The 26,254-nt window shown below is 39.8% G+C and overlaps 1 protein-coding gene across 1 annotated transcript in view; it reads left to right on the forward strand.

Moving 5' to 3' along the window:
* The window catches only part of cnksr1 (connector enhancer of kinase suppressor of Ras 1), a 45,206-nt gene extending 19,292 nt beyond the window's left edge, over positions 1-25,914 (forward strand). The window contains exons 5-21 of the mRNA XM_053510456.1: positions 5,478-5,519; positions 6,328-6,447; positions 10,208-10,267; positions 11,469-11,537; positions 11,908-12,042; positions 15,267-15,358; positions 16,761-16,876; positions 17,176-17,267; positions 17,370-17,403; positions 17,988-18,163; positions 18,356-18,429; positions 19,641-19,712; positions 23,337-23,410; positions 23,500-23,573; positions 23,738-23,837; positions 24,540-24,718; positions 25,391-25,914. Of these exons, the coding sequence (XP_053366431.1) occupies positions 5,478-5,519; positions 6,328-6,447; positions 10,208-10,267; positions 11,469-11,537; positions 11,908-12,042; positions 15,267-15,358; positions 16,761-16,876; positions 17,176-17,267; positions 17,370-17,403; positions 17,988-18,163; positions 18,356-18,429; positions 19,641-19,712; positions 23,337-23,410; positions 23,500-23,573; positions 23,738-23,837; positions 24,540-24,718; positions 25,391-25,744 (1,863 nt within the window). The 3' untranslated portion in view covers positions 25,745-25,914. The remainder of the gene's footprint in view (positions 1-5,477; positions 5,520-6,327; positions 6,448-10,207; positions 10,268-11,468; positions 11,538-11,907; positions 12,043-15,266; positions 15,359-16,760; positions 16,877-17,175; positions 17,268-17,369; positions 17,404-17,987; positions 18,164-18,355; positions 18,430-19,640; positions 19,713-23,336; positions 23,411-23,499; positions 23,574-23,737; positions 23,838-24,539; positions 24,719-25,390) is intronic.
* Positions 25,915-26,254: the final 340 nt, after the last annotated feature.

A 26,254-nucleotide genomic window follows, 5' to 3' on the forward strand; every position in this document is an offset into this window, starting at 1 on the left:
GCTCTGACTCTGTACTGACTCTGTACTGATTCTGTACCGACTCTGTACTGATTCTGTACTGATTCTGTACTGCTCCATCTTATACAAATTAAGACATTTTTGTTGTTGTGTTTTAGTCAATCAGTTATTGTTGTTGAGAACAACAGACGAAGCATTCCCAGATAGACTGTTTCATGTAAGACTAGGAATGTCCCGATACCGATACCGTGCCCTTCCACTCGTACTTGTAAACTTGTTCCGATACTATTGCACTGATTTCACTTTAATACAGAGCCAGCACTCACTACTCAAATTGCCCCCTTCCCCCTCACGTCAAATTTAAAAAACTGAGAAACTGAAGTGGAACTGGTCACGAACAAAGAAAAAAAAGAAAAAGAACTAGTACTAGTACTACTGCAACTGCAGGAACAGTTATCAGGTCAGCTTGTGTCCTCTCCTCTCTGAACTTAATGTCAGTATGTGAAAGTGTGGTTAGGTTTCGTGTGCTAGCTTGCGGCGCATCTCTTTCTATCATAGTATTGCTATCCGAGCCTAATCAGGCTTTGGTCTTCGTTCCAAAGCTGTGTTCTGTGACAGGCGTTTAAGTGCAGGGATTTAATTTGATACACAAGCGGGCGACAAACCGGCGCCGTGGTTATAAAGATTAGCTCGGAAATGATAACCTCATCGCGAGTAAAATTACGCTCATGTGTATGCGAGGACACAGCTAACCAAAGCTGACATTTTCTGAAATATTTATTCTTGTAAATTAGATTTGTAGAGGGACTTCGATTCGATTCTGTTGGTATCACGATTTAATATTATATATATTTCCTCTTCAGAATTAGTTACAATTCTAAACAAACTTGGCTAATTATTCGCTCCTACCACACGGGATGAGGTGCTGCCTGCCATGCAACGTGTGAACACTTTAGAGCGCACCACCCATAGGATTATAGAGGAACTGCAACACCTTACAGCACTTTACAGCAGACTTTACAGCTGTTACAGCACTTTACAGCAGACTTTACAGCTGTTACAGCACTTTACAGCAGACTTTACAGCTGTTACAGCACATTACAGCAGACTTTACAGCTGTTACAGCACTTTACAGCTGTTACAGCACTTTAAAGCAGACTTTACAGCTGTTACAGCACTTTACAGCTGTTACAGCACTTTACAGCTGTTACAGCACTTTAAAGCAGACTTTACAGCTTTTACAGCACTTTAAAGCAGACTTTACAGCTGTTACAGCACTTTACAGCAGACTTTACAGCTGTTACAGCACTTTACAGCAGACTTTACAGCTGTTACAGCACTTTACAGCAGACTTTACAGCTGTTACAGCACTTTACAGCAGACTTTACAGCTGTTACAGCACTTTACAGCAGACTTTACAGCTGTTACAGCACTTTACAGCAGACTTTACAGCTGTTACAGCACTTTACAGCAGACACCCCTATCCAGAGCGACTTACATGTTATCTCATTACACATCTGAGCAGTTGAGGGTCTCGCTCAAGAGCCCAACAGCAGAAATTTGGTGACGCCATCTCGAATGCAAACGTGTGTAAATAAAAAAATAAATAAATAAAAAGGGTTGATTTTGCAGTCAATGTGGCTATACCCTGTAGGTGTATCGCCACAAACCATGCATCTACACGACATGGGTCTGTACTGTTTTACACATTAGACTGATTATCTTGTCTGAAAAGGACAAATCATCTGTTTAATCTTTGCATTTTCCGGTCTTATCATTCTGACATCATATCATTTATAGCAGGCTTCCTAGAATATACAGAGATATATGATCGTGTATCAACATTCAGCCTAAAATTATCCAGATATCATCGTCTGAAACACTCCTGGCCTCCCAGGAACTCCTTTAATATTTGCCCAAACATGTGGAAATGGCTTGGAAGCGAGGTCAGGACTGTACGGGGGGAACGTGGCAATAACTTCCACCCGAGTTCCTGTAATGTGCAAGTGGTGTTGGTGGATGAATAACCATTAACCAGAAACGTTTAACCGTCCCTCGTATTTGAAACATTGGTTTAAGACAGTCGAGACGAACGCAATGTTCTTAAATCAAGAAGATGATTAAGTCAGGATTATGGGAATGAAATGGCTCCGCCCCCCTGCTGATGACACAGCTGTCTAAGCTCATAAAATCTAGATTAATACGGAGTAAGAGAGATTTTCGAAAGCTTTGAAGGACGTAGAGTTTTAAAAACCCGAAGCTAAAAGAGGATTTCTGAAAGTGAACAGGAAGTAGATGTAGAGATAGACTTAAAAGAATTTGAGATGATTTAATTTTGTTTCCAAACACATACACACACACACACACACACACACACACACACTAGACAAACTATTTGCCTTTTTGTTACTGAGGTTAAGGCTAGGGTTAGAATAAGGTGTAGCACAGCATTAATTAGCATCTGTGTTAGCATTTTAGTAATTAGAAGGTGTGTGTGTGTGTGTGTGTGTGTGTGTGTGTGTGTGTGTGTGTTTAAATTCACAAAAATAAAAGTAAAAAAGTTTTCCTTTCCTGTACAAACTGTAAGTAAAATTAGGAAGTGGTACCTGTGCGTGTGTGTGGGTTGGTGTGTGTGTGAATGTGTGTGTGTGTGTCGGGGTGAAGGTAGCGAAGCCACAGAGGAAATGACAAGGTGGCTTATTGAGAAGTGAGCCAGCACTGGCACACCCCACACACACACACACACACACACACACACCACCGTATTTCAGTATGTGTAATGTTTTCCATTTTAGTTTGACATGTTGTGTGTTAAAGCTGTGTTACATAGAAACACACACACAAACAAACACACACACACACACACACACACACATACACACACTTCCCTGTCCATAAATGTACTCCGTTCGCCAAGACACATCTGAAATAAGAAAGTAACTTTCAACACTCGCCGTCCACTTTATTAGGAACACCCGTAGACCTTTGTGTGTTCATGCGGTTCTGTAATCAGGAGGCAGCAGGACGGCGCATGGGCTGGTTTAAGGATTCAAGAAACGGCTGATCGTCTGGGATTTTCAGACAGAATGGTGAACAAAACAAAAAACATCAAGCGAGTAAAAGGCGGGAATGACATTTTAATAAGAACGTCGAAGTAAACTGGTCATATTTGCTGAAATTGCTAGGAAGGATTAAGTGTAGTAACGTCTATAATCACTTTTTACAAACATGGTGAGCTAAAAAAAATTAATTTTATAAATAATATTATGAAATTATATTTTTTGCATATCCTCGTTAGGAAGCTGAGGTCAGAGCACAGGGTCAGCCAAGATACAGCGCCCCGGGGGTTAAGGGCCTTGTTTAACCGCTCAACACTGGCACCATGGTGGTGCTGGGGCTCGAACCCCCAACCTTCTAATCGGTAACCCACAGCATTAACCTCTTGAGCCGCCACTGCCCTTAAAACATCTGAAGCTCAGGATTGTGCAGTATTAAGTGGCATAACTTTTTATTTCCAGCACAAATTAGGCGATATGATGAACTAACTTTTAGTTCATTTTGTACAAACATAACTGAGCAAGAAATGATAGGTCACATAGGCAATAAAAAAATAAAAAATAGCACAGATACACATGATCACATGTTTTTATTGTTGTTTTTGGTTGTTTCTATGACCAAAAATTTATAATAGTAATAATAATAATAATAATATTCCTAATACAGTGGAACCTCGGATTACGAGTAATGTGGTTTACGAGTGTTTTGCAAGACGAGCAACAATTTTTAATAATTTTTTACTTGAAAAACGAGCATTGTCTTAGTTAACGAGCACCGAGTATCATGTTTCACGCATGCGCTTCTTGTTTTAACAACGAGCGTTATGTCATCACAAGTGAGCCAACGGTATTTCTCTCTCTTGCAGCAGAATTGTAGGTAATCGTCTCTCCTGCGGCGCGCTGTGTGTGTGAGATGTGCGTGTGCGCGTGCGCACACAACCACACACACACATTAACGGAGAGACCGTTTTTAAAACCGTTTAAAAATTGGCAAGGAACATCGCTAGTCACACTCGCGTAAGTGCATACTAACGGGATCACTACTGTAAAGTAAAACAACAACAACAAGAACAACAACAAAAATTAAACAGCTTCTCACCTTTGAAAACAGTCGCGACAGAGAAGAGTTTGTGTGTTTATTTGGCAACCTGAGAGAAGGTGAGCTGTAAAGCCGAGACCTATCGTCTCCCCTGCTGGGTCTTAGTGCTTGCAGTGTTTTTGAGTGTGCGTGTTTGTGTCTGTGTAAGGCAGAGAGTTTGTGTGTTCGTTTGGCAACCTGAGAGAAGGGGGCCGTAAACGCGAGCGAGCCCCCCTTCATCCCCCCTCCTCTCAGGTTGCCAAATAAACACACAAACTTCTCTCTGTTGCGATTGTTTTCAAAGGTGAGGAGCTGTTTAATTTGATTTTTGTTGTTGTTTTACTTACAGCAGTGATCCTGTTAGTATGCGCTCAAGTGAGTGTGACTAGGAATGTTCCTTGCTAATTTTTAAATGGTTTTAAAAACGGTCTATCCGTTAATGTGCATGCACAAACGAAAACCCTTATCTGTCGGGGTTTAATTTTACATTTTTTTAAGGTAAAGTACAGGTTAATTTGTTTTATTTTTATGTTATATTTTGTATTAATTATATTTATGTATTTATTTTTTTGGGCTGTAGAACGAATAATTTAAGTTTCCATTCTTTCCTATGGGAAAATTAAATTTGGTTTACGAGTGTTTTGGAATACGAGCCCACTTCCGGAACGAATTAAGCTCGTAATCCGAGGTTCCACTGTACGCTTAATAATACATCACCGAGGTTCATATTTTGTCTCAACAACACGGTGTGTAACGGTCACGGTGCTTCGTAAAGAAAAAGAACGTCAGGACACAGGAGTTATTTATGCTAAAATATCAGGTTGTGTTTGTGTGTGTGTGTGTGTGTGTGTGTGTGTATGTGTTTTTCGGTTTGGTGAAGAAGCGAGTGTTTGCTGTCGTCATCACTGGAGGAACTAACCTGACTTTTAAAGAGAATTATTAAACAAAAACATCATGTTGAACCACAATGTATGCAAATGAATAGTGGTTTGTATGGTTATTGTGTGCGTGTGTGTGTGTGTGTGTGTGTGTGTGTGTGTGTGAGTGAGAGAGAGCTTGCCATAATAACATTGTGTAACAGTCATTTCTGTAAGAGGGGGACGAGGGCGAGCTCAATTTTAACCACAAGCCAAGAGAGTGTGTGTGTGTGTGTGTGTGTGTGTGGATGTGGGTGTGTGAGCATTAATAATTAGCAAGGTTTAGCTGAGTAAGGTGAGAATTACGGAGGCGTTGCTTGTCCTTTCTGAATTTAGATGAACTAAGCAGACATGGCTTCCTGGAATCTCCCACAGCCACCACAAAACCTGTGTGTGTGTGTGTGTGTGTGTGTGTTTGAGCGAGTTGTGTCTTCACTTACACCTGTCTTTTCTGTTCACTTTTCCCAGGACAACACTGTGTTAGATAAGGAGAAGGACATCATTTCAGTGGTGAGTCTCCGCCCCTCGTCTGTCTCCTGTCTCCTGTCTCTGAGCTGCTACACACCGAATCAGTCGGAGCTGAATCATTTGCTCAACTGATTCACCTGTTTGATTCTTTTACTACTGATTTGAATGCAGACGAATCAGACGGGATGTCCTGCGCTTCCTCGCGTCCTTTCTGTTTCTTTCCCTGTCTCCAGCTTTGTGTCTCTTACTTTCTGTCTCTGTCTCTGTCTCTGTACGACTCTTTCTTTCTTTCTTTCTTTCTTTCTTTCTTTCTTTTTTCTTTCTATATCTTTCTGTTTTTCACTTTCATCTTTTCTGTCTCTGGTTGTCTCTTTCTCTCTTTTTCTCCATTTCCTTTGGTGTCTTGCTGTTTGCTTGCTGTCTTTCTCTTTCTGCTTGCTTTATTTCTGTCTGGTTCACTCTTTCTCTACCTGATTGTTGCTGTCTCTTTCTATCTCTCTCTCTCTGTTTTCTGTCTGTTTTAATATTTCACTCTTTCACTCTATTTTGCTCTTTCTTTCTGCTTGTTTCACTCTGATGTCTTTCTTTTTGTCTTTCTTTCTGCCTAGCTCTGTCTATTTCTGTTTGTTGTTTGTTTTTTTTCTTTCTGTTCTATTTTTATTGTCTTTTACTATTTTTCCCTCTCTCTTTCTCCTCGTCTGTTCTGTCTGTTGTTTTCCGTCTTACTCACTCTGTCGGATCTGTCTTCCATTCTATCGCTCGCCATGATTTTCTTATGGTCTTTTTACTCTGCTATTCTTTCTATGTTAATCTTTGTCTGTCTCTCTCTGTCTCTCTCTCTGTGTCCCAGAGTCGTCAGTTGGTGGCGATATGTGATGATGTTCTGAGCGCTGCTCCTAAAGATGTACTGAGCCACACACCTCAGCTGCAGAGTGTTGATCTGGTGCCGGTCCTGCCCGGAGAACAACTGGTACTAAATCTCTCCCCCTCTCTCTCTCCTTTCTCTTTCTTTATCTGTCTCTTGTCTCTCATTCCCACCCTGAGTGTTGAGTGTGAATATGGCCAGTGTTTCACTCTTAACACGCTGAGAATTCGAATCGCACATCACAGTCTGCGTCACAAGCCGCACGTCGGTGCATTCCTCGAACCCGACTCTCAAATCCTCTTTAAAATTCCCCTTTGTCGCGGTTGATGGTCTCCCGCTGCGTATTTTGTCTTCCCCTTCTTTAAACTTCTTCATTAGTCTGTTCACATCGCTCGTGTCTAAGCGGCGCCGTCTCCGTAAACATTCTGCAGCGCAGCGGGAGATCGTCGCCGGCGACAAAGAGGATGCGAGAGGCGGGTTTAACGATGCATGGCATGTAATGGAGACGATGTTGAGTGGAACTCGTATAGAGGAACAGTTACGCTACCAACATGTGCAGTTACTTTTGGTATAGCCCTCATAAGGAAAAAAATAAAAAGAATAAAAAAAATACTTTCACGGAAATCTTTCTCACACACATACAGTACGTATTTCAAGTTCTAATACTTTGAACCCATTCTAATACCCACTTTCCAGAATCTTATGTACTATGCATGAAGGAACACCCGATACCCCAAACCCAGATGTCGATCCAATTGGTATTGCGGTTCTGTAGGTATCAAGATTTTATAAACATCCCGATTTGATATTGTATATAAATGTAGGAAATAAATTCAAACTTGTGTCCAAACTTTTGACTGGTACTGGTTGATAGTATTAACCATTTACCACATGTGATTAGTCTGGAAATTTTAACACAAAACTGTTTTTTACGCAAATTAATTATAGGACCAAGTTAATTATAGGGCCCTAATGGCTTCCCATATTTGCAGGCTGTGTGATCATTTCATGTTTAACACGGCTAATAAGATGACTAAGGAAACATCACCAGGTGTGCTGAACGGCAAGGTTCATTATAAAAAGCTTCTAGATGGAAGTTTGGATTAAACCGAAGTACAACGCTCGAGCTGCCTTCAAGGGGAATAATTTAAATTTTTACAAGAAGACAATAAATGTAAGATGTTGGAGTCGTGGCTCAGGTGGTTAAGGCCCTAGACTGTTGATTTTAAGACCTGGGGATCCCGGTTTGGGCCCTGCCATTCGAGAGATTTTAATTAAACATTTATTAAAAGTTAATTAAAGTTTTATGATAATATAAAACTACATAATCTGTTTCCTCGCACCATTTGTCATGCATTTCTTCATTCCAACTTTGCATGTTTATAATACACGTAAATCCGAGTATTTTCAAATCGTGATTAACTAGATAAAAAAATTTATTTACATATATAATTTTTATTCAAAAACTTTTATTTCAATTTTTTATTTGTGGTGGTACATAAAAGATTTGCGATACAAACCCAAAATCAATTTTCCCCCATCTCTTTAGTCTTAGCATCATGAGATGACAATCCACATGTGAACTGTAGCGAAAGTACCAAATGAGAACCTCAATCAGGCGCTCACACACGGTTCTTTATTTTTTATTTATTTTTTTTATTTTTTTTAAACATAACAGAAAATATGACGCTGCTGCGTTTGGTTGGTGGAGTGGAATTAACCCATCCTGTACCTGCAGTATTGAAACTCGATTTATTCTGGGTATTGCTAATATGGCACTACTAAATCTAATTTAAAAGTCTCTCATATTTTACCATATTCTAGTTAATATAGGTCTCAGAGCTACTCCAAAGTATCTTAAACTTTTAAGTTTTATTTCACTCCTCCTCCAAATGCACCATTTCAGTGTCTATGTAAACAAGCCAGGGTAGGGGTATCTTCTTATACAGTGAAACCTTGGATTGCGAGTAACCTGTTTCCGAGTGTTCTGCAAGACGAGCAAAGATTTTTAATAAGTTTTGACTTGAAAAACGAGCAAGTCTTGGTTTACGAGCACAGAGTATCATGTATCATGCACGCGCTTCTTGTTTTGACGCCGAGCGTCACGTGATCACAACTGAGCCAACGTTTTTTCTTTCTCTCGCGCTGCGGAATTGTGGGTAATCGTCTCCCCTGCTGGGTCTAAGTGCGTGTCTCTTACTGGTGTAATCAACATCTGTGCACGCGTGTACTGTTTACTATAACACTGTGACCACGTGTATGTCTGTAAAAAAATTATTTTATTTTGTGTTTGTATGCGTGTGTGTACAGCGCGCGTGTAAAGCAAAAGCAAGTCTCAGAAAAAGATCCATTTTCACTCTCTGTATCAGCCTGCAGTTTGTGTGTGCGTGTGTCATTGGACACCGTGCCACACACACAGACACACAACTCCTTTCGCCTTCACACACACACCCACCTTCTCTCACCTTCTCACACACACACACACACTGCTCCACACAGAAACACTGCTCTGCCGCGATTCTTTTCAAAGGTAAAGTGCAGGTTAATTTGTTTTATTTTTACTTTATATTTTGTGTTAATTATTTTTAATGTATTTATTATTTTGGGGCTGTGGAACAAATAATTCGATTTTCCATTATTTCTTATGGGAAAAATTACCTTTGGTTTACGGGTGTTTTAAAATATGAGCCCACTTCCGGAACGAATTAAGCTCGTAATTCAAGGTTCCACTGTACTTTTATGAGGTCACAATAGGGAAAAATATAATTGGTTAAAAGAATTATATCTTTTAAAGTTGCGACATGTTTGATTAGCATCCCAAAACCACACAAATATTTTACACAAACTTTATTTACAATGTACTGGATCCGTGGCTGAATGGTGTCTTTCTCTTGATTCGCTGATCTCAGACTCTGTTCTGTTTTTGTTTATTTGTTTAATATTATTGCAATTTAACTTTTTGGTACAAATTATGATGATAAAAGTCGCACTAGCTATGAAGAAGGACTAGTGTGTCACTGTTGTGAAACTCTGAAAAATGAAAAGCGTGCGTTATTCACGGTGTTTTCACTCTCCTGAGACAATAGCGTGAGACGCTTCATGTCCTTCAGCCAACATGCCGTCTCTGGAGCAGATGCTGAGGTAGCGCATCGTTTCTCTGCATGTGTTCAGCAATTTAAAAGAAGGACAGATTTTTTCCATCCGTCTGCCTCCAGGAGTTCCGTCACAGTCGAATGACTCGGTGGAAGAACAGAAGTTGGAAAAAGTTACCAAAAAAAAAAAGTCCAAACAAATAAATGTTTACTAAATATAAACTTTTTTTTTTCAGTTGTGGAAAATTCCTTATTTCAGTTTGGTTCGTTTACCATTAAGGTTTACACTTACGTGTAAAGTCTTCTTTGGCTTTTATGGAAAAAAGGAAGATTTAAGAAACTCTGCAGTTCCTGGCGGTGTGGGGGGGGTGGGGGGACGGGGGGGGAGGTGGTAGGTTGGGGGGGGTGTATGGGGGCTAATGTCAGGGCCAGAAATATACAACAGAAGCCTGAAATGAAGGAACTAGTTTGAATGATTGTTTAGCAGTTTTGTGAGTCACAATTTATTTATATGTTGTTATTATTATTATTATTATTATTGTAAACATTACTTTAGAGCCACGTAAATCTGGGAAGCCGTTTTCAACTTCAGCTTCTAACCTGTTGACCTTATTAAAAATAATTCGAGATCATTTTCATTAAATTGTGTTTTTCATAAATATTTTAAACGTCCTGTTTGTCTACACATCTCTACACTTTTTATCTTCTTACTTTCCGCTACTCTAGCTGTTCCTGTAAATCAGTATATGATATTGTACTTTTATTTTTTATAGGTGATTGAGATCACCTCCACGTCCTCTAGCCAACACTACGTCTCCGGATCAGCTGTTGAGGTAGCGCATCGTTTCTCCTCCTGATGTGTTTCTTTACTCTTTAGACGTGATGTGATGAAATAAAGAAAGGGAGAGACTGAGAGACAGACAGGGCGAGGGAGAGTGAAAGAGAAAGAGAGAGAGAGAGAGAGAGCCTGCAAAATGTGTGTGAGAGTGAGAGAGACAGTGAGTCACAGTGTGCACACACCCTGATTACACCCAACCCCAACTAATTACAATTCAACATCACTACCGGTCAGATAGTTACCTGTTTTTGTAGTTTTTTTTTTTTTTTGCTTAACAACTATGTTTTTCTTTCATATGTAATTTGTTTATAGATGCAGATAGATACAGTATTACTTTTACCATAATCAATCTTCTATAACTGCTTTGGCAACAATGTGATTTTTAAATGTTCATGCCAATAAAGCTCTGCTGAACTGACAGAGACAGAGAGAGACAGAGAGAGACAGAGACAGAGTGAAGGAAAATAAGAGACAGAGTGAAGGAGAATGATAGATAGAGAGACAGTGAGGAAGAGACCATGGGAGACAGAGCGAGGCGGGGGGGGGGGGGGGGGGGGGTGAGGGGGGGCAGACAGGTGTGGGTGGGGGTGGGGGGGGGGTTTGGGGATGGGGGGGGGTAATAGAGAGATCGGGATTGATGGGTTTTTGTTGTTGTTGTTTTTTATTGTTTACCTACTATGTTATTCTTTCATATTTAATATGTTTACAATGTTTCTATATGCTTATGAAGTCAGATTGATGTTATATATAATGTAATCATTGTTTTATATTTGCTTCGGCAACAATGTAATTTTTTTTTGTCAACATTCATGGCAGTAAAGTGAGAGAGACAGAAAGACAGTGCAAGTGGGAGAGTGAGTGAGACAGACAGGGTGAGAGAGGGAGAGAAAGAGAGTGAGACAAACAGGGAGTGTTTTTTTTTTTTTACATCCTTAATTAGACTCTTCTTATGTAAGTCCTTTGATGTAAACTGCAGTTACACTCCACACTGAAACTCTCCACTTAAAGGAGATGATTTATCGTCCCCGGGCGTCCTGAAGTCCAGCCCTGTTGTCTAGAGGACGAGTCACTGATTAGTTTCTGTGTCTCTTGTTCTGATTATTACACTGTGTCCTGAGGAGTGTTTCGGCTTCTTCTACACCTCATGCACCTCTTTCATGCTTTGTCTCGTCTCTCCTCTTCACAACACCACACAGTGTACAACAGATTCCAGTGAGAAGATCCTGGCAGGTGACGAGGTCATTAAGGTCAACGATCAGATCGTGGTGAGCAAACTCAAATCAAATTCAAATATTATTCGCCGCCTACACAGTCACACACAGTATGGTGTGAAGTGAAGTGCTAAAAATAAAATTAGAATAAAGTTTTCATATAAAGAATATAAAGTAAAAAATAAGAAAAAAAAACATTATACAGTATAGAAACATAGAAAAGCTATATAAAAAATTCTGCTGTAAAAATTTACACTATGTAGAAATAATAAAATAAAATAGAATTGAATTGATTTGAAATGAATTGAATTGAAAACTCACGTGTTATGGCGCACGATCACCACCAGGGTAGTACATGGTGACGGGAGGAGCGTATAACGATACGAGACTCACACTTCGTTCATTTGGTCACGTCGTGTTTCAGGTGGGCTGGAGCAGGAAGAACCTGGTGGCCAAACTTCAGGAGAACCCGAATGGTGTGACGCTGCTGCTGAGACGCCTTCCCGCGCTGCCTGTGTCTCACAAACCCAAAGACACGCCGACTCAGGTTGCCATAAAGGTAATGAAAAACTTTTAAAAAGCTGAACATGTTAATATGACGACTCCGTGTTAAAACATCTGGAATGCGCTATAGCGAAGAACCCGAACAAAAACTGAACCACAAGTGTACTTCTGTACTTTTATTAAAGTACACGTCTAGTATTTGAGGCAGGAATTTTACTGCCTGGTGAATAATTTGCATAACTGCATGACCCACAGCTCATAGCCTTACAGGTGTTTAGAAGGCGTGTCTCAATGGAAGGGCAAGTCAAGCAATTACCTATAACAGTGGCATCAGGTGGCAATATTTGCGCTTCAAATACGACACACCACCGTGGTTATGTAACGCAGCGGCATGCAGAAATGTAGTGAAGTAAAAGTACAGGTATTTGCTGTACGTATAAGCGGAGTAACAGTGATAAGTATCCTCTAATAAAACCACTCAAGTAAAGTAGTTACCTCCCACCTCTGGTCATGTGTCTAATGTTATAAATTACGCATGCACTAAGGAGAACTGTTGCACGTGATTTACGTGGAAATTCATGAACTGCTTAAATAACATGCAAAAACAGAAACAGCATTTAAATGGGGTTTTAACAGAGCCGCTGATTCGTCGTGTCAGGTTCGGATTCCAAGATTCAAACTGGAATTAATACCAAATGTGTCCGGTGAGGTGTCCGGAAATGTCAAATAAATGAGTGTAGACTGAGGGCGGTGTCGTGGGAATAAAAACCCTGGCATTACAGGTGAGCTCTCTGGAACAGCTGCTGAGGGAGAGCAGCACTTCTACTGATGTCTTCAGTTCATTTATTTTTAGATTGTCTACTGAAATTTGCTGAAATAAAATAAAAGAGAGTAGTGTAGAGAGAGACAGGATGTAGGGTGCAGAGAGATAGACGGAGAGAAGTGTAGAGAGAGACAGACAGAAGAATAGAAAGAGAAATATAGACAGGATGGCAGGGATAGAGGGAAGGGTAGAGAGACAGACAGAAAGAGAGAGAGAGAGAGAGACGAAGAGAAGGATGGAGAGGAGGTCAGAGTGAGGGAGATAAGGGTAGAGAGAGATATAGAGCAGGAGAGAAATGTATGGAGAGATGGACATGAGGATGGAGAGAGTAGGAGAGAAGAGTAGAAAGAAAGAAAGATGGAGAGAAAGGGACAGATGGGTAGAAGGATAGAGGGATATACAGGTGGGGAGAGAAGGGGAGAAAGAGAAAGATGAAGAGAGATGGAGAGAAGGATAAAGAGAGAAATATGGAAAGGATGGGAGGAATAGAGGGACAAACAAAAGGTGAGAGAGAAGGAGAGAGATGAAGACGGGGATGGAGAGGAGGTTAGAGAGAGGAAGATAAGGGTAGAGAGAGAGAGAGAGCAGGAGAGAAATGTAGGGAAAGATAGACAGAAGGCGAGAGAGATAGATAGAGATGGAGGGAGGAATTAAAAGGCAACCAGAGGACCTGCTAGAAACCCAGACAAACACACATAGAGAAGATTCTCAGCACAGATTGGAATCATCGTGTACCACCAGGTTGCCAGTTTTGAGCGCTTGAGCAAAGCCCTTAACCCTATCTGCTCCAGGGGGCGCTGTATCCTGGCTGACTCTGTGCTCTGACCCCAACTTGGTTAAACAAACCTAACTGGGGTATGTAAAAATATTTTTTTTACTCTGCTATAAAGTACACGAGACAAATACTTGAGTCTCAGTTATCTTTAATTATGTATTACGTATTAGATTTTTTTCCCCTCTTTTCGAGGGTTAATAATGATCTGTCTTATTGTAACTGTCTTCAAACACAAGGATGCCATAACAATCAGTCCATAATGTCCATAAAAATAAAAATTTTATAATAATAATAATAATAATAAATAAATAATCTTCCCCACACCTGTCCTTCACAATACAAAATTATCTGCGTTTATGCCCTCAGCAAAAGTTAAGAATTCTGACAAATATTATAAAATGTGGCAGTAGACCCTCTAACTGTATACCTAATTTTCTCCAGTTTAAGGCCGTACATCACTTCCCTTATCCAGCGGCTAAATGTTGGTGGATCAGGGTCTTTCAATTTAGTCAAAACTAGTCTCCTAGCCAAAAGGCAGTAGAACGCCAATATCTTACTTAATTTTCCTTTGGGTAAAACTAGTGCTTTTTGGTGGCACACCAAACAATGCAATAAATGGTGATGGCTCTACTATCTCTCCAAATATTCCAAAAAAAGTCTCAAAAATATTGGCCCAGGACATGTAAAGTCTTGGACAAGTCCAGAACATGTGCAGTAGAGTTGCAGGAGCCTGTCTGCATCTGTCACATGTGGTGTCTATATCAGTTTTAATCTTAGAAAGTCTGACTTTTGACCAAATTAAATTGTAATTTATACGGTACATGTTTGCGTTTGATGTGGTGAAATGTTGCAGTTCCTTTATATTCCTCCAGGTGGTGCACTTTACACTATTCACTCCTTGGCAGGCAGCACAGCGTCAAAGAAATTTATATTCAATCGGGATATTGATAAAAATCGTGATACTAAGAGAATCGCAATACAATTTAAATCAGCACCTAGGGATCATTATCGTGATGATATTGTATCGGGACGTCCCCGGCGGTTCCAGTCCCTGCTGTGTATGTGAAATTAGTTAATGTGTTTCGATGCTCGTGTCGGCATCACACACCTATTTTTGAATAAACGTTAATTAGCGTGAGAGTACACACTCCTGGACAGAGTGTTACTTTGTTGTGTTGTTTATCTTTTTGATGATGACACATGCATCAAACACACACACGCACACATACACACACACATACAAGCTTTACTAATGATCTCTGCAGTGTTCTTTCAGTCCTGAGAGAGGGGTTGGTATGACAACATTCACTTCCTGTTCAGAGCTCTGAAAGCCGTCTCCATGGCCCCTTTGATGCTCTCTGTCTCTCTCTCTGTCTTTACTCACTCAGAAACACACACTGCGTGAGAGTCATACACAATTTAGGTTACACGTTGAATAAGTGCGGTGCAATAAAAATCCCAAACGTGCCGAACTGGATGATGTAATGAGGCACTGCCACATGACTATTCTAATAAAACACACGCACATATTCTTACTGGCTGCACACACACACACACACACACACACACACACACAGACCAAGCTGAAAGTCTCACTATACCTGTTGACGTGCTGGTGGAACTGGACAAAAATCACACAAACAATCATTAACCTGAAGCTCTGCATGTCCCACGTCTGCAGAAGGAGGAAGACGAGGAAGAGGACGAGAGCAACAGACCCGAGCAACAGGTGTTCGAGCGAGCACCGACGTCGGTGCGCTCGTACTCGTTCAGGTGAGTCCACCTGCAACTCTTTAATACTCAACTTATAGTCCATAGGCTTATGGACTGGGATTTACTTATCGACTTCTTTTAGATCTGAGTATATTTTAAAGATTAAACCATTATGTGGAATGAAAACTGCCTTAATGATTTCAATTAGTGCTGTCAATCGATTCAACATTTTAATCTAGTTAATCACAGTCACAATTTTAAAATACTCAGATTTACTTGTATTATAAACGTCAGAATAAAGAGATTCATGACAAACCGGTTAGAGGAAACAGATTGTGCAGATTCATAATATCCACCTTTAATAACCGTCAAACTGGCTGGGTAGAAAGGGGGCGTGGCAACCCAGAGAAACAGTGGGACTCGAACCCGGATCCTCAGACCCTAAAACCAACAACCTACAGCCTTAGTCGCCTGATCTAACACTCTCACAGCTCACGTGTATGCTAATGTATTCTCAATAAAAAAAACCTTCCCCTTGAAGGTAGCTCGAGCACACAACTTTGGTTTTATCCAGACTTCCATCTCCAAGCTTTTTTTTAACGAGCCTTGCCCTTCAGAACACACGGTGATGTTTCCTCAGTCGTCTTATTATCCACGTTAAACGTGCCGTTATCACACACAGCCGGGTAACTGAGCTGCGATTATGGGAAGCCATTAGGGTCAATTGCGTTTAAAAACATTTTTAAGTTAATAGTAAAAATGTTATGGATTAATCACATGCGTTAATATTGACAGCCCTTATTTTAATAGAACTCAGACGTAGTGGTTGGGACTGAGCCCTTGCACGCCACCTTGGGGTCTGTGTGCATGGAGTTTGTATGTTCTCCCAGGACAGTAAGTGGTGGGTTTCCTCAGGGTACTCCGGTTTCCTCCCACAGTCCAAAGACATGCAGATTGGGCTAATTGGCGTTCCCAAATTGCCTGTAGTGTGTGTGTGTGTGTGTGTGTTTATCCCATGCACGGTGTACCCTAAGTCTCCTTAGTTAGGCTCCAGGCCCTCTGCGACCCTGTATACAGGATAATCAGTACAGAGAATAAATGAATGAATATTTTAATCAGTGTTCTGGACTTCCTTAATTAATTAAACACATCTCACTGTGAAATTGATGCTTATTAAACTTAATACTAATACTAAAGACATTTTTTTTTGTTCTCTGTTGCATTGTGCATTGAGTTCAGCTTCACGTTCATTCATCGCTTACATTTCTGTATGTTCATTCATTCATTTGAATGTTATTGTGTTCATAATTATCATAAACATTTGTTTTGGTATCATAAAAATTATCATAAACAAATCTAGATCGTTAACCGCTGACTGTGTGCAGGCTTACACACAATCAGAGACGACAAATAATAACAATTGATAAAATATTGTGTGTGTGTGTGTTTGTGTGTGTGTCAGGGCTGCCGTGTCCCCAGAAGGACAGGAGCTGACGGGACAAGACGAGCCGGAGACTGGTGATCACAGACTTGATGGAAATCAGAGCCTTGGTGTTCGCACACACCACCTGCGTACAGGTAACACACACACACACACACACACACCTGCATGCAAAGACAGACAAAAAATAATACCAGTTTATATAGAATTTGCATTAAACACAAAACTTTACATATTTGTGTTTAATGTAAAATCTATATGAATTTTATTACTTGCAAGTGTTTTCACACGTTACAAACAGTTTGTTAAAATCAGGATATAAATACACACATGCACACCCATGCACTTACATCTAGATAGTGTTTGTGGGTGAGTGTGTGTGTGTGTGTGTTTGTGTGTGTGTGTGTGAGCATCCTAACTCTTGTCATGCCGTCAGGTACTGGATTAGAGCGCAGGAGTTCGTCTCTCCTCAGTCTGGACTCGAGCAGGGCAAGAGTCGGATCCTGGCCTGACATGGGGGCCGGTGTGGTGAGTTCTCAAACATACACACACACACACACACACACACACACACACAGATAGACATTTTTTATAACTCATGCTATGTCTGCTCTCTGTCGCCCTCTACAGGAAGAAAAGGAGCCCAAGAAGACCTCCTATAAAGGTATGACATCATTCTCTCATCACATAGGGGTGTGCTGTTTTTGGAAAATAATCAGCGACAGGGTGCGTAGATATTGTTAACGCATAACGTTGATTATTTTCCCACAATTCCGCCTCCTGAGGTGTTTTATTCTCCCCAATGTGGCGTATAATGTTGTAGAATAGTATATAATATTGTACCTTTAAAGGAGCCTGTTGTACTTTTCCTCTTTGCTCTTGAAGTTCTTTTCTGTCCCGAAGACAGAGAACGGTTTTACGTCTCACTTCTAACAAAGTGCTGTCACTGGAGATTCTCTTCTCATAGAAAACCTCACCGTGTCAGCCATTAGATTATTTATTTTTTTATTTTTTTTATTTGGACTTTTAATCTGTTTATGTTTCAAATATCCCAGGCAAATCTCTGTAAATGAGCGGTTACTATGGCAACAGTATGTAACGCAGTTAAATATTATAGAAACACTTTCGATCTGAGAACCGGGCAGAAACGAGATTTCGAGATCATATTTAACGACTGCTTTTGATTTATGATCAAATACGTATGGATCGTTTCCTGCCAGTTAAGTGACCTTTGACCCCCCTCCGCAGGCACAAGGACAGCGATGAGCCGCAGGCGGGTGTCGTGCCGTGAGCTGGGCCTGCCGGACTGCGACGGGTGGCTCTGGAAGAAAAGGAAAGAGATGAGCGTGTTCATGACGCAGAAATGGCAGCGCTTCTGGTTTGTCCTTAAAGGAGTTACGATCTACTGGTACACCAGCCAGCAGGTGAACACAACACACACACACACACACACACACACACTTTAACTTTTGTAATTACCACAAGCCTATAGTTGTGTTAAACTAATGAACAATTCCCAGACACACACCTCAACACCTTTAACGAAAACAAATACGCTAAAAGCCGAAGTTCTGCATGTTGTGCGTTTGTGTGTTTCTGAACCGTTGTGTTTGCAGGAGGACAAGGCGGTCGGGATGGTGAAGATCGGCAGCTACAGCATCGAGAGCGCCGGAGAACACAAGAGGAAGTAGTAAGTCCTTCGCGTTTCACAAACACACACATATTCAGGAAACACTGCAGTATACTGTATTGTGCCCAGTCGAACAATAAATATATAGAAAAAATTATATGATATATATATATATATATACACAATAAAATGAAATTAAGGTTGCCAAGCTAGCGACGTCATGCACTTCCCAAATGTGGCTTAACTTTTTATGATCCTGCTGTAGCTGATCATCATATTAAATTAAATTAAACTTGTCAGTACAAAAGCTGTTTGCAGGAAACTGACAGTTTGTATATTGTAATAAAAGCTGGTTTAGTAAGTGCTACATGTAAATAATCTACAATTCAAATACGCTGCTATATGAATGTCGTAATAATGACCAAAGACCAAAAAGATCTGATCTGAAAAACATTTATTCAAACAGTAAAAAAAAAAAAAAAAAAAAAAAAAAAATTGAATGAAGTCACTTTAGGCTGTTAGTGTGAACATAGCCTCTGTTTAGACGCTCATATAATATTCTTACATTTCCAGGACCGGTCAAAAGATTTGGGCACACTTCCTAATTTAGTGTTTTTGTTTTTGTAATTAATTTTTCAACATTTTGATACCATTACTGGAGATTTCAAAACTATTAAATAACACATATGGTGTTCGGCAATTAAGTAACAGTGAGTTGTTTTAAAGACGTGAAGGTCAGCTGTTCTGGATCAGTTCTTGCGAGAACAGTATTTGCGAAACCCATCGAGCTCAACGATGAAACTGTCTCTCATGAAGACCTTCCCAGGAAACCAAGATTAAAAACTGAGCTCTGCTGCAGAGGAGACATTCATTTAGAGTCACCAGCCTCAGAAATCACCAATTAACAACCAGAACATCAGATTAGAGCCGTTATGAAGCTTTACAGAGCAGAAGGAGCAGATATACATCTCAATATCAACTGTTCAGAGGAGATTATTGTGTATTTTGGATAAACGCCTTCAGTGTAGAAAGAAATAAAAATCACCAGGAAAGATCATGGAGTTAGAAGGGGTGTACAAACTTTTGACTGGTAGTTTATTATTATTATAATATGCATTATAATATAAACGTTTTCAATTATAGGATTGTTTAATTCTTATTATTTCTTATTGTATTTATTATTTTATAGTTTTGTCTGCTTTGTGTCCTCTTGTGTAGTTTGTATTTTTATCTAATTAGACTGAATCTCTCTTTCTCCTGTGTCTCCGCAGCGTATTTAAAATGTGCCACCCGCGCTTTCAGAACTTCTTCTTCGCTGCCGATAACGTTACAGACATGAGCAAGTGAGTGTGACATGCATCACGATACCAAACATACAGAAAAATGTATAAGTATTTATCATGTTTATATTCTACCTAGAGCCGTCATTGTCGGGTCTCAATGTTGTCATTAAATTCCTATCCTATTCGGTCATTGAGATCAAACTGCGATATTACTCTGTCTAATCAGATCACACCAAGCTCTAACTTCATCACTGCACTTACTACGTTGTTGTCATTGAGTCCGGCTGTTTGGAATAAATATTAAAGTGCTTTTTTATCATGAATTGGTAATGGAAATTCTCTAAATGTGACGAAAACACTTTTTACACAATAACCTTCTGCATGCGGACCATAAACATGATAATCACTACAAGAACTGAATATGAACTTACTGTCATATTAATTTCTACAACGTGGCATGATACCATACCAAAGTCATAGCACGAGCCTGAAGAGGGCGCTGTGAGAACTCCATCAATGTTGCATCAACGCAGTGACATTCCAGAAACAACTCAAGTCCCCAAGAGGTGTTAGTTACATCATTAACCGGGTCAATGCCATCATTAAGTTGAAGTTCATCCTGTGTCTTGCTCCAACTACGTTCTCACCAGGCTTTTTGTTAAACATGCAGTACTACTGACACATGTTGTAACATCACTACATCATTGATTATTTTTCTATAACAGCATTCCTCCTTACATAATATACAGTATATAGGGCTGTTAAAAAAAGTATTGCCCCGACCTAATTTTTTAAATTATTAAGATCTTAAATGATTGAGATTGTTGAACAAATTTTAATAATTCACAAAGATAACCTGAGTAAATACAAAATGCAATGATTTCATTTAATAAGAGAAAAAAAGCTGTCTAAACCTGCCTAGTTACCTAGTCATTTAAGTGTGACAAACAACCCAAAAAATGCTTTTTTTTACAGCACTGATGTATATTATGTATACAAAAAAAAAAAAATCAGGAAGGGGCAAATACTTTTTTTCACAGCACTTTATACCGTATATTATGTAAAAACATGACAAAAAAAATCTGGAAGGGGCAAATACTTTTTTCTTCTTCACAGTATTATATACTGTATATTATGTAAGGATGTGACAAGAAATCAGGAAGGGGCAAATACTTTTTAATTCTTCACAGCACTATATACCGTATATCATGTATGAATGTGACAAAAAATTAGGAAGGGGAAAATATTTTTTTCACAGCACTATATACCTTATATTATGTAGGAACATGACAAAAAAATCAAGTAGGGGCAAATACTTTTTTCACAGCACTTTATACGTTATATTATGTAAGGATGTGACAAGAAATCAGGAAGGGGCAAATACTTTTTTTCACAGCACTTTATACCGTGTATTATGTAAAAACATGACAAAGAAAAATCAGGAAGGGGCAAATACTTTTTTCTTCTTCACAGCATTATATACTGTATATCATGTAAGGATGTGACAAAAAATTAGGAAGGGGCAAATATTTTTTCCACAGCACTATATACCTTATATTATGTAGGAACATGACAAAAAATCAAGTAGGGGCAAATACTTTTTTCACAGCACTTTATACGTTATATTTTATAAGGATGTGACAAAAAAAAATCTGAAAGGGGCAAATACTTTTTTCACAGCAGTATATACCGTATATTATGTAAGGACGTGACAAAAAAAAAACAGGAAAGGGCAAAACCTTTTTTTTTCACAGCAGTATATACCATATATTATATAAGGATGTCACAAAAGGGGGGGGGGGGATACTTTTTCACGACACTGTACATCCTAAAACTGAGCAAAAACAACTATAATTTAAACTAAAATCACATTGTCACAAGACAGAATAAAAAAATTCAGTTTATTTGAAATCAAGTACATTGTCTTCAGAGTCTATACAGAGTCTTTACAGAGTCTTTACAGAGTCTATACAGAGTCTTTACAGAGTCTTTACAGAGTCTATACAGAGTCTTTACAGAGTCTATACAGAGTCTATACAGAGTCTTTACAGAGTCTATACAGAGTCTATACAGAGTCTATACAGAGTCTTTACAGAGTCTTTACAGAGTCTATACAGAGTCTTTACAGAGTCTTTACAGAGTCTATACAGAGTCTTTACAGAGTCTATACAGAGTCTTTACAGAGTCTATACAGTCTTTACAGAGTCTATACAGAGTCTATACAGAGTCTTTACAGAGTCTTTACAGAGTCTATACAGAGTCTTTACAGAGTTATTACAGAGTCTATACAGAGTCTTTACAGAGTCTTTACAGAGTCTATACAGAGTCTTTACAGAGTCTATACAGAGTCTATACAGAGTCTTTACAGAGTCTATACAGAGTCTTTACAGAGTCTTCCATTTCTTCTGTCATATCACAGCTGTGCAAATCTCCATGTACAAGTTTGATCTCAAATCTGCTGACAGGTTTAGTGCCTCTCCCTCAGCCACACCGGGGATTACACACTGCTACTACTGATTGGTACACACTGTTCTGTTTGCTCTGGTTTTTTTCCCTTTTTATCAAAACAGCAACACAGAACATCAGACCCATAAACAGTCTGCGTAGCTACACGCTTTAGAGCTTCACTTTACAGATGTTTGCACTCCTCGAGCATGAACACAGCAACTTATTAAAGTGCACGGATGAGTAAGACGAACAGCTCATAGTCACCGCGCTTTAATCCCGTCTCCCTGATCCCTCTAAACTCGCGGATGAATCGAGATCTTGCAGGCTATTGTACTGAAGCGACGAGAAACAAATGAGATTTGCCTAAATAAAGTCTAGCTGTTATGTATACGTGAGTCTAAGGAATTTGTTCTTGTTCAGGGATTATAAAAGCTATTTCAACAGAAACATGGTTTAAGTTTTTTTTACACTGGAAAGTTGTGGAACAAAATAAAGGAACGGGTTAAATCTGGAACAATTAAGAATTGATTTTATGTTCAATTGCATTCAATTAAAAAAATATCACACTTCAGATTTATACTATTTGAAAATCTTAAGATTCCGTTTCATGTCTGAAGCCTCCTCAGTCAACACACACTGGCAGGAGTTATGTACGTAGATAAAATCCTTATATCCTCATGCTTGCCCATTTTTTCTAACACATCAACTTCAGGGACAAAAGATTTAACTTGCTGCATAATATAGGAAAACCAATGAACCGGTGAGAGTGTCAATAGCAACCAGGGCTCACTGCTGCACATGGGGAGTGAAGGCTGGCCCGATCCAATAGAAGAGTTACTGTAGCTTCAGTTGATGAAAAGGTTAAAGCTGGTTATGACAGAAAGGAGTCAGAACACAAAGTGCATCACTGTTTTGGTGGCAAAGGGGACCTACTCAATATTAGGCAGGTGGTTTTCACATATGTATATATATATATAAGAGACATTTTCATCATGGTGCTTGATGGGTTTTGCAAATGCACTTGACACAATACTGTTATTACAACAACTGTTCAAGAACAGCTGACCTTCCCGTCTTAAAATATCAACTGACTGTTATTGTTGTTGTTGTTGTTGTTACTTAATTACCCAACACCATGTGTATTATCTCACAAGTAATTTCGTGTCCTATCTTATGAGTTGTGTGGCATTCACTCTACAACGTCTATCTGTTTTGTCTGATTTTTTTGTGTAACAGGTGGATCAACTGTCTGATCACAGCCATTCAGAAATATAAGAAGTACCAACAGAATACATTAGACAGCGAAGCTGGTGCGTGAAATAACATATATATTGTTTTTAACGAGAAGAAGTTTGATGGTTGCTTTAATAGACCTGTGTGTGTGTGTGTGTTTTGACAGAGTGCTACAGTGAAACCGAGTCGGAGGAGGACGGCTCAAACTCACCACGCATTTTAAAGAAAAAACCCTCCACGGTGAGGAGAGACACATAACACACATATATACGACGCGTTAGAAAGAAATAAAAAAATAAAGAAGAATACATTTCTTTCCAAATGTTTACGTATATTAATATTATGTGAAATGTAAAATATGAAATGTGTCTAGTTTTAAATGAGGTTTTTGTTTCTTGTGATAGAAGCCCCAGTCGAACACACTTCCTCGAACCCTGGGCAGGAAAATTAAACAAGGGGGAGCTGCAGCAACCATATCACCAGCAGGGGGCAGTAAAGCTGCAGGTACTCTCCACAGTGAAGACAGATCTGTAAATTCCATGTATGCTGTATGTGGGTTGAAAAAATCAATCAATTTGATTTATGTGTAAATTATATTTAGAAAAAAGTATTCAACTAATCCTTTAAAGGTAAAGTATATTAATGATGTAGTGTATATGGATATATTAGCCATGTGAAACCCCCACCTCTGTACTCATATAAGCGAATCACTTTTTCTCCAATTTACAGTGTGCGTGTATCCTTGTTAGATCCTCATATCATTTTTATTATTGACTTTTATTATTTTTATTGTTTCCTTTTTGAAGAAGTTGAAAAAGCTCACTTGCTCACTCGCTCACTTTATCCTGTATACAGGGTTGCAGGGGTCCTGGAGACTTAGGGCACGAGGTGGGGTACATCAGTCAATCGCAGGGCACACACAAAAATACACACACACACGCTCATTCACACACTACGGGCAATTTGGAAACGCGAGTTCTCCTAATCTGCATGTCTTTGGACCGTGGAAGGAAACCAGAGTACCCAGAGAAAACCCAGCAAGCAGGAGGAGAACACGCAAACTCCATGCACACAGACCCATAGGCGAGAATCGAACCCCTCATATGTTTAGGGTTTGGGTGGCGTTTGGGTCTGTGGAGGTCATTAGACTCCGTTATCATCCATTATTTCTCGCTGAGACATTTTCTTATTCTCCCTCTAATTCAGGGACGGTGGATGAGATGGGCGAGCTGTTTAACAAGCTGAAGGAGGGAGGAGTGTCTCTGATCGGCCAGAAGCAGCCCGTCACTCACGACCAACTCCGCAGGTCATTTATCAGACGAAACAAAAATCCCGTCATCAACGAGAAGGTCCACACACTCCGCGCTCTTCAGAGTACACTCAAGGTAAGATAGAGACACACACACATGCACACACACACCTTCATGCATACACACAGTGCCTTGGAAAAGTATTCATACCCCTTAAGTAAACGTTCATGATGCTGTTTGTTCACTAATGATCTTTAACAAACCTCTAAACAGCTGTATTTGTACAGTACTGAAATTAAATTACACACAGGTGGACTATATTGACTAATTAGGTGACTTCCGAAGACAATTGGTTCCACTGGATTTAGTGTAGTTTAGTTATGGGGATCAGAGTAAAATGAGTTATGCACGCACACCAGACATTTTAGATTTTTATTAGTAAAACATTTTAAAAACCATTTATATCATTTATCAGGCTGGAGCCTGTGCCCATGACAGTCTCAGATTCTTGAACTTTACGTGCTTTTGTTGTGACTTATCCACCTCAAGCTTTGATCTTTTGTGCAGGTGCTTTTCTTCTCACCACCGTTGTAAAGAGTGATTATTTTAGTCATTCCTGGCAGGTCAAAGCTCGAAACTTTCTTATCAACAAGGCCGAGCTGTCATTCCATTTTTGTTTCATTTGTTTTTCATAACATTCTGTGTCAAATGTTATGCTCTGATGCTTACAGGTGTTCCTAATAAACTGGACAGTGATTATACTGTATATTTATATCCGTTTTTTAACATAGTCATTTCCACCCCTAGGCGAAGGAGGCGGAGCTACAGCTCCTCAACAAGCTTCTGGAAGATTCCAGTCTGACGCCGGTGAAATACCGCCAGTGGAAGCAGCACAACGAGGACCTCCATCAGGAAATCGAGAAACTCGCGACGGAGAAGAAACGAAACCAAGCGACCCCGCCGGCGGAAACCGTCCCCTCTTGCCATGGCGACGGAGCACGCAGACTCAGCCTGAGCGACGGAGAGCAGCTAGTGGACGCCGAGTTGCCTAGCGATGCAGACTCCGCCCCTGAATCTGGGCATGGACACTTAGCATCGTGTACTGACCCACGTAGCGAAAGAGCAGGCAGCAGCTACTCGGAGAACTACTTCTACATCTGAGCCAATGGGTACTGACCTCGCGCCTGCCCGTTTTGGAACGCTGACCAATCAGAGCCTTCGAAACTTTATGGAAAAGTGGGCGGGTCTTCAGCTGCTGTGGAAAGCGTTTTCATTTTCAGACCTTGTTCTTACAAGAAATGATCGATGTCGGTGTTGCTAAGCAACCGTAATGAGTTAAAAAAAAAATTTTTTAAGCTAACTGCCTAGCTAGCTAGTCGCAGTGGCCGGCTGTTTTACTCATATATACTGTGTGTGTGTGTGTGTGTGTGTCTGTGTGTATGTATGTGAGTATATATATATTTTTTTTTTATTTGAGAAATCTATCAATAATCAGGTAATTAATAATTATCCTACCCTTATAGGTTATTCAACCATATGATTTCTTAATATGGATTTCAGCAGCCCAAGTTTAGCTTCATCAGTATTTATTTACTTTCACTTCACTTCACATCAGTTCATCTGATTCGGGGAGAACTCATCGATGTTGGTCTACATAAAGACTAAAGCGTG

This window comes from Clarias gariepinus, chromosome 13, assembly GCF_024256425.1.
Source record: "Clarias gariepinus isolate MV-2021 ecotype Netherlands chromosome 13, CGAR_prim_01v2, whole genome shotgun sequence".
Lineage (NCBI taxonomy): Eukaryota > Metazoa > Chordata > Actinopteri > Siluriformes > Clariidae > Clarias > Clarias gariepinus.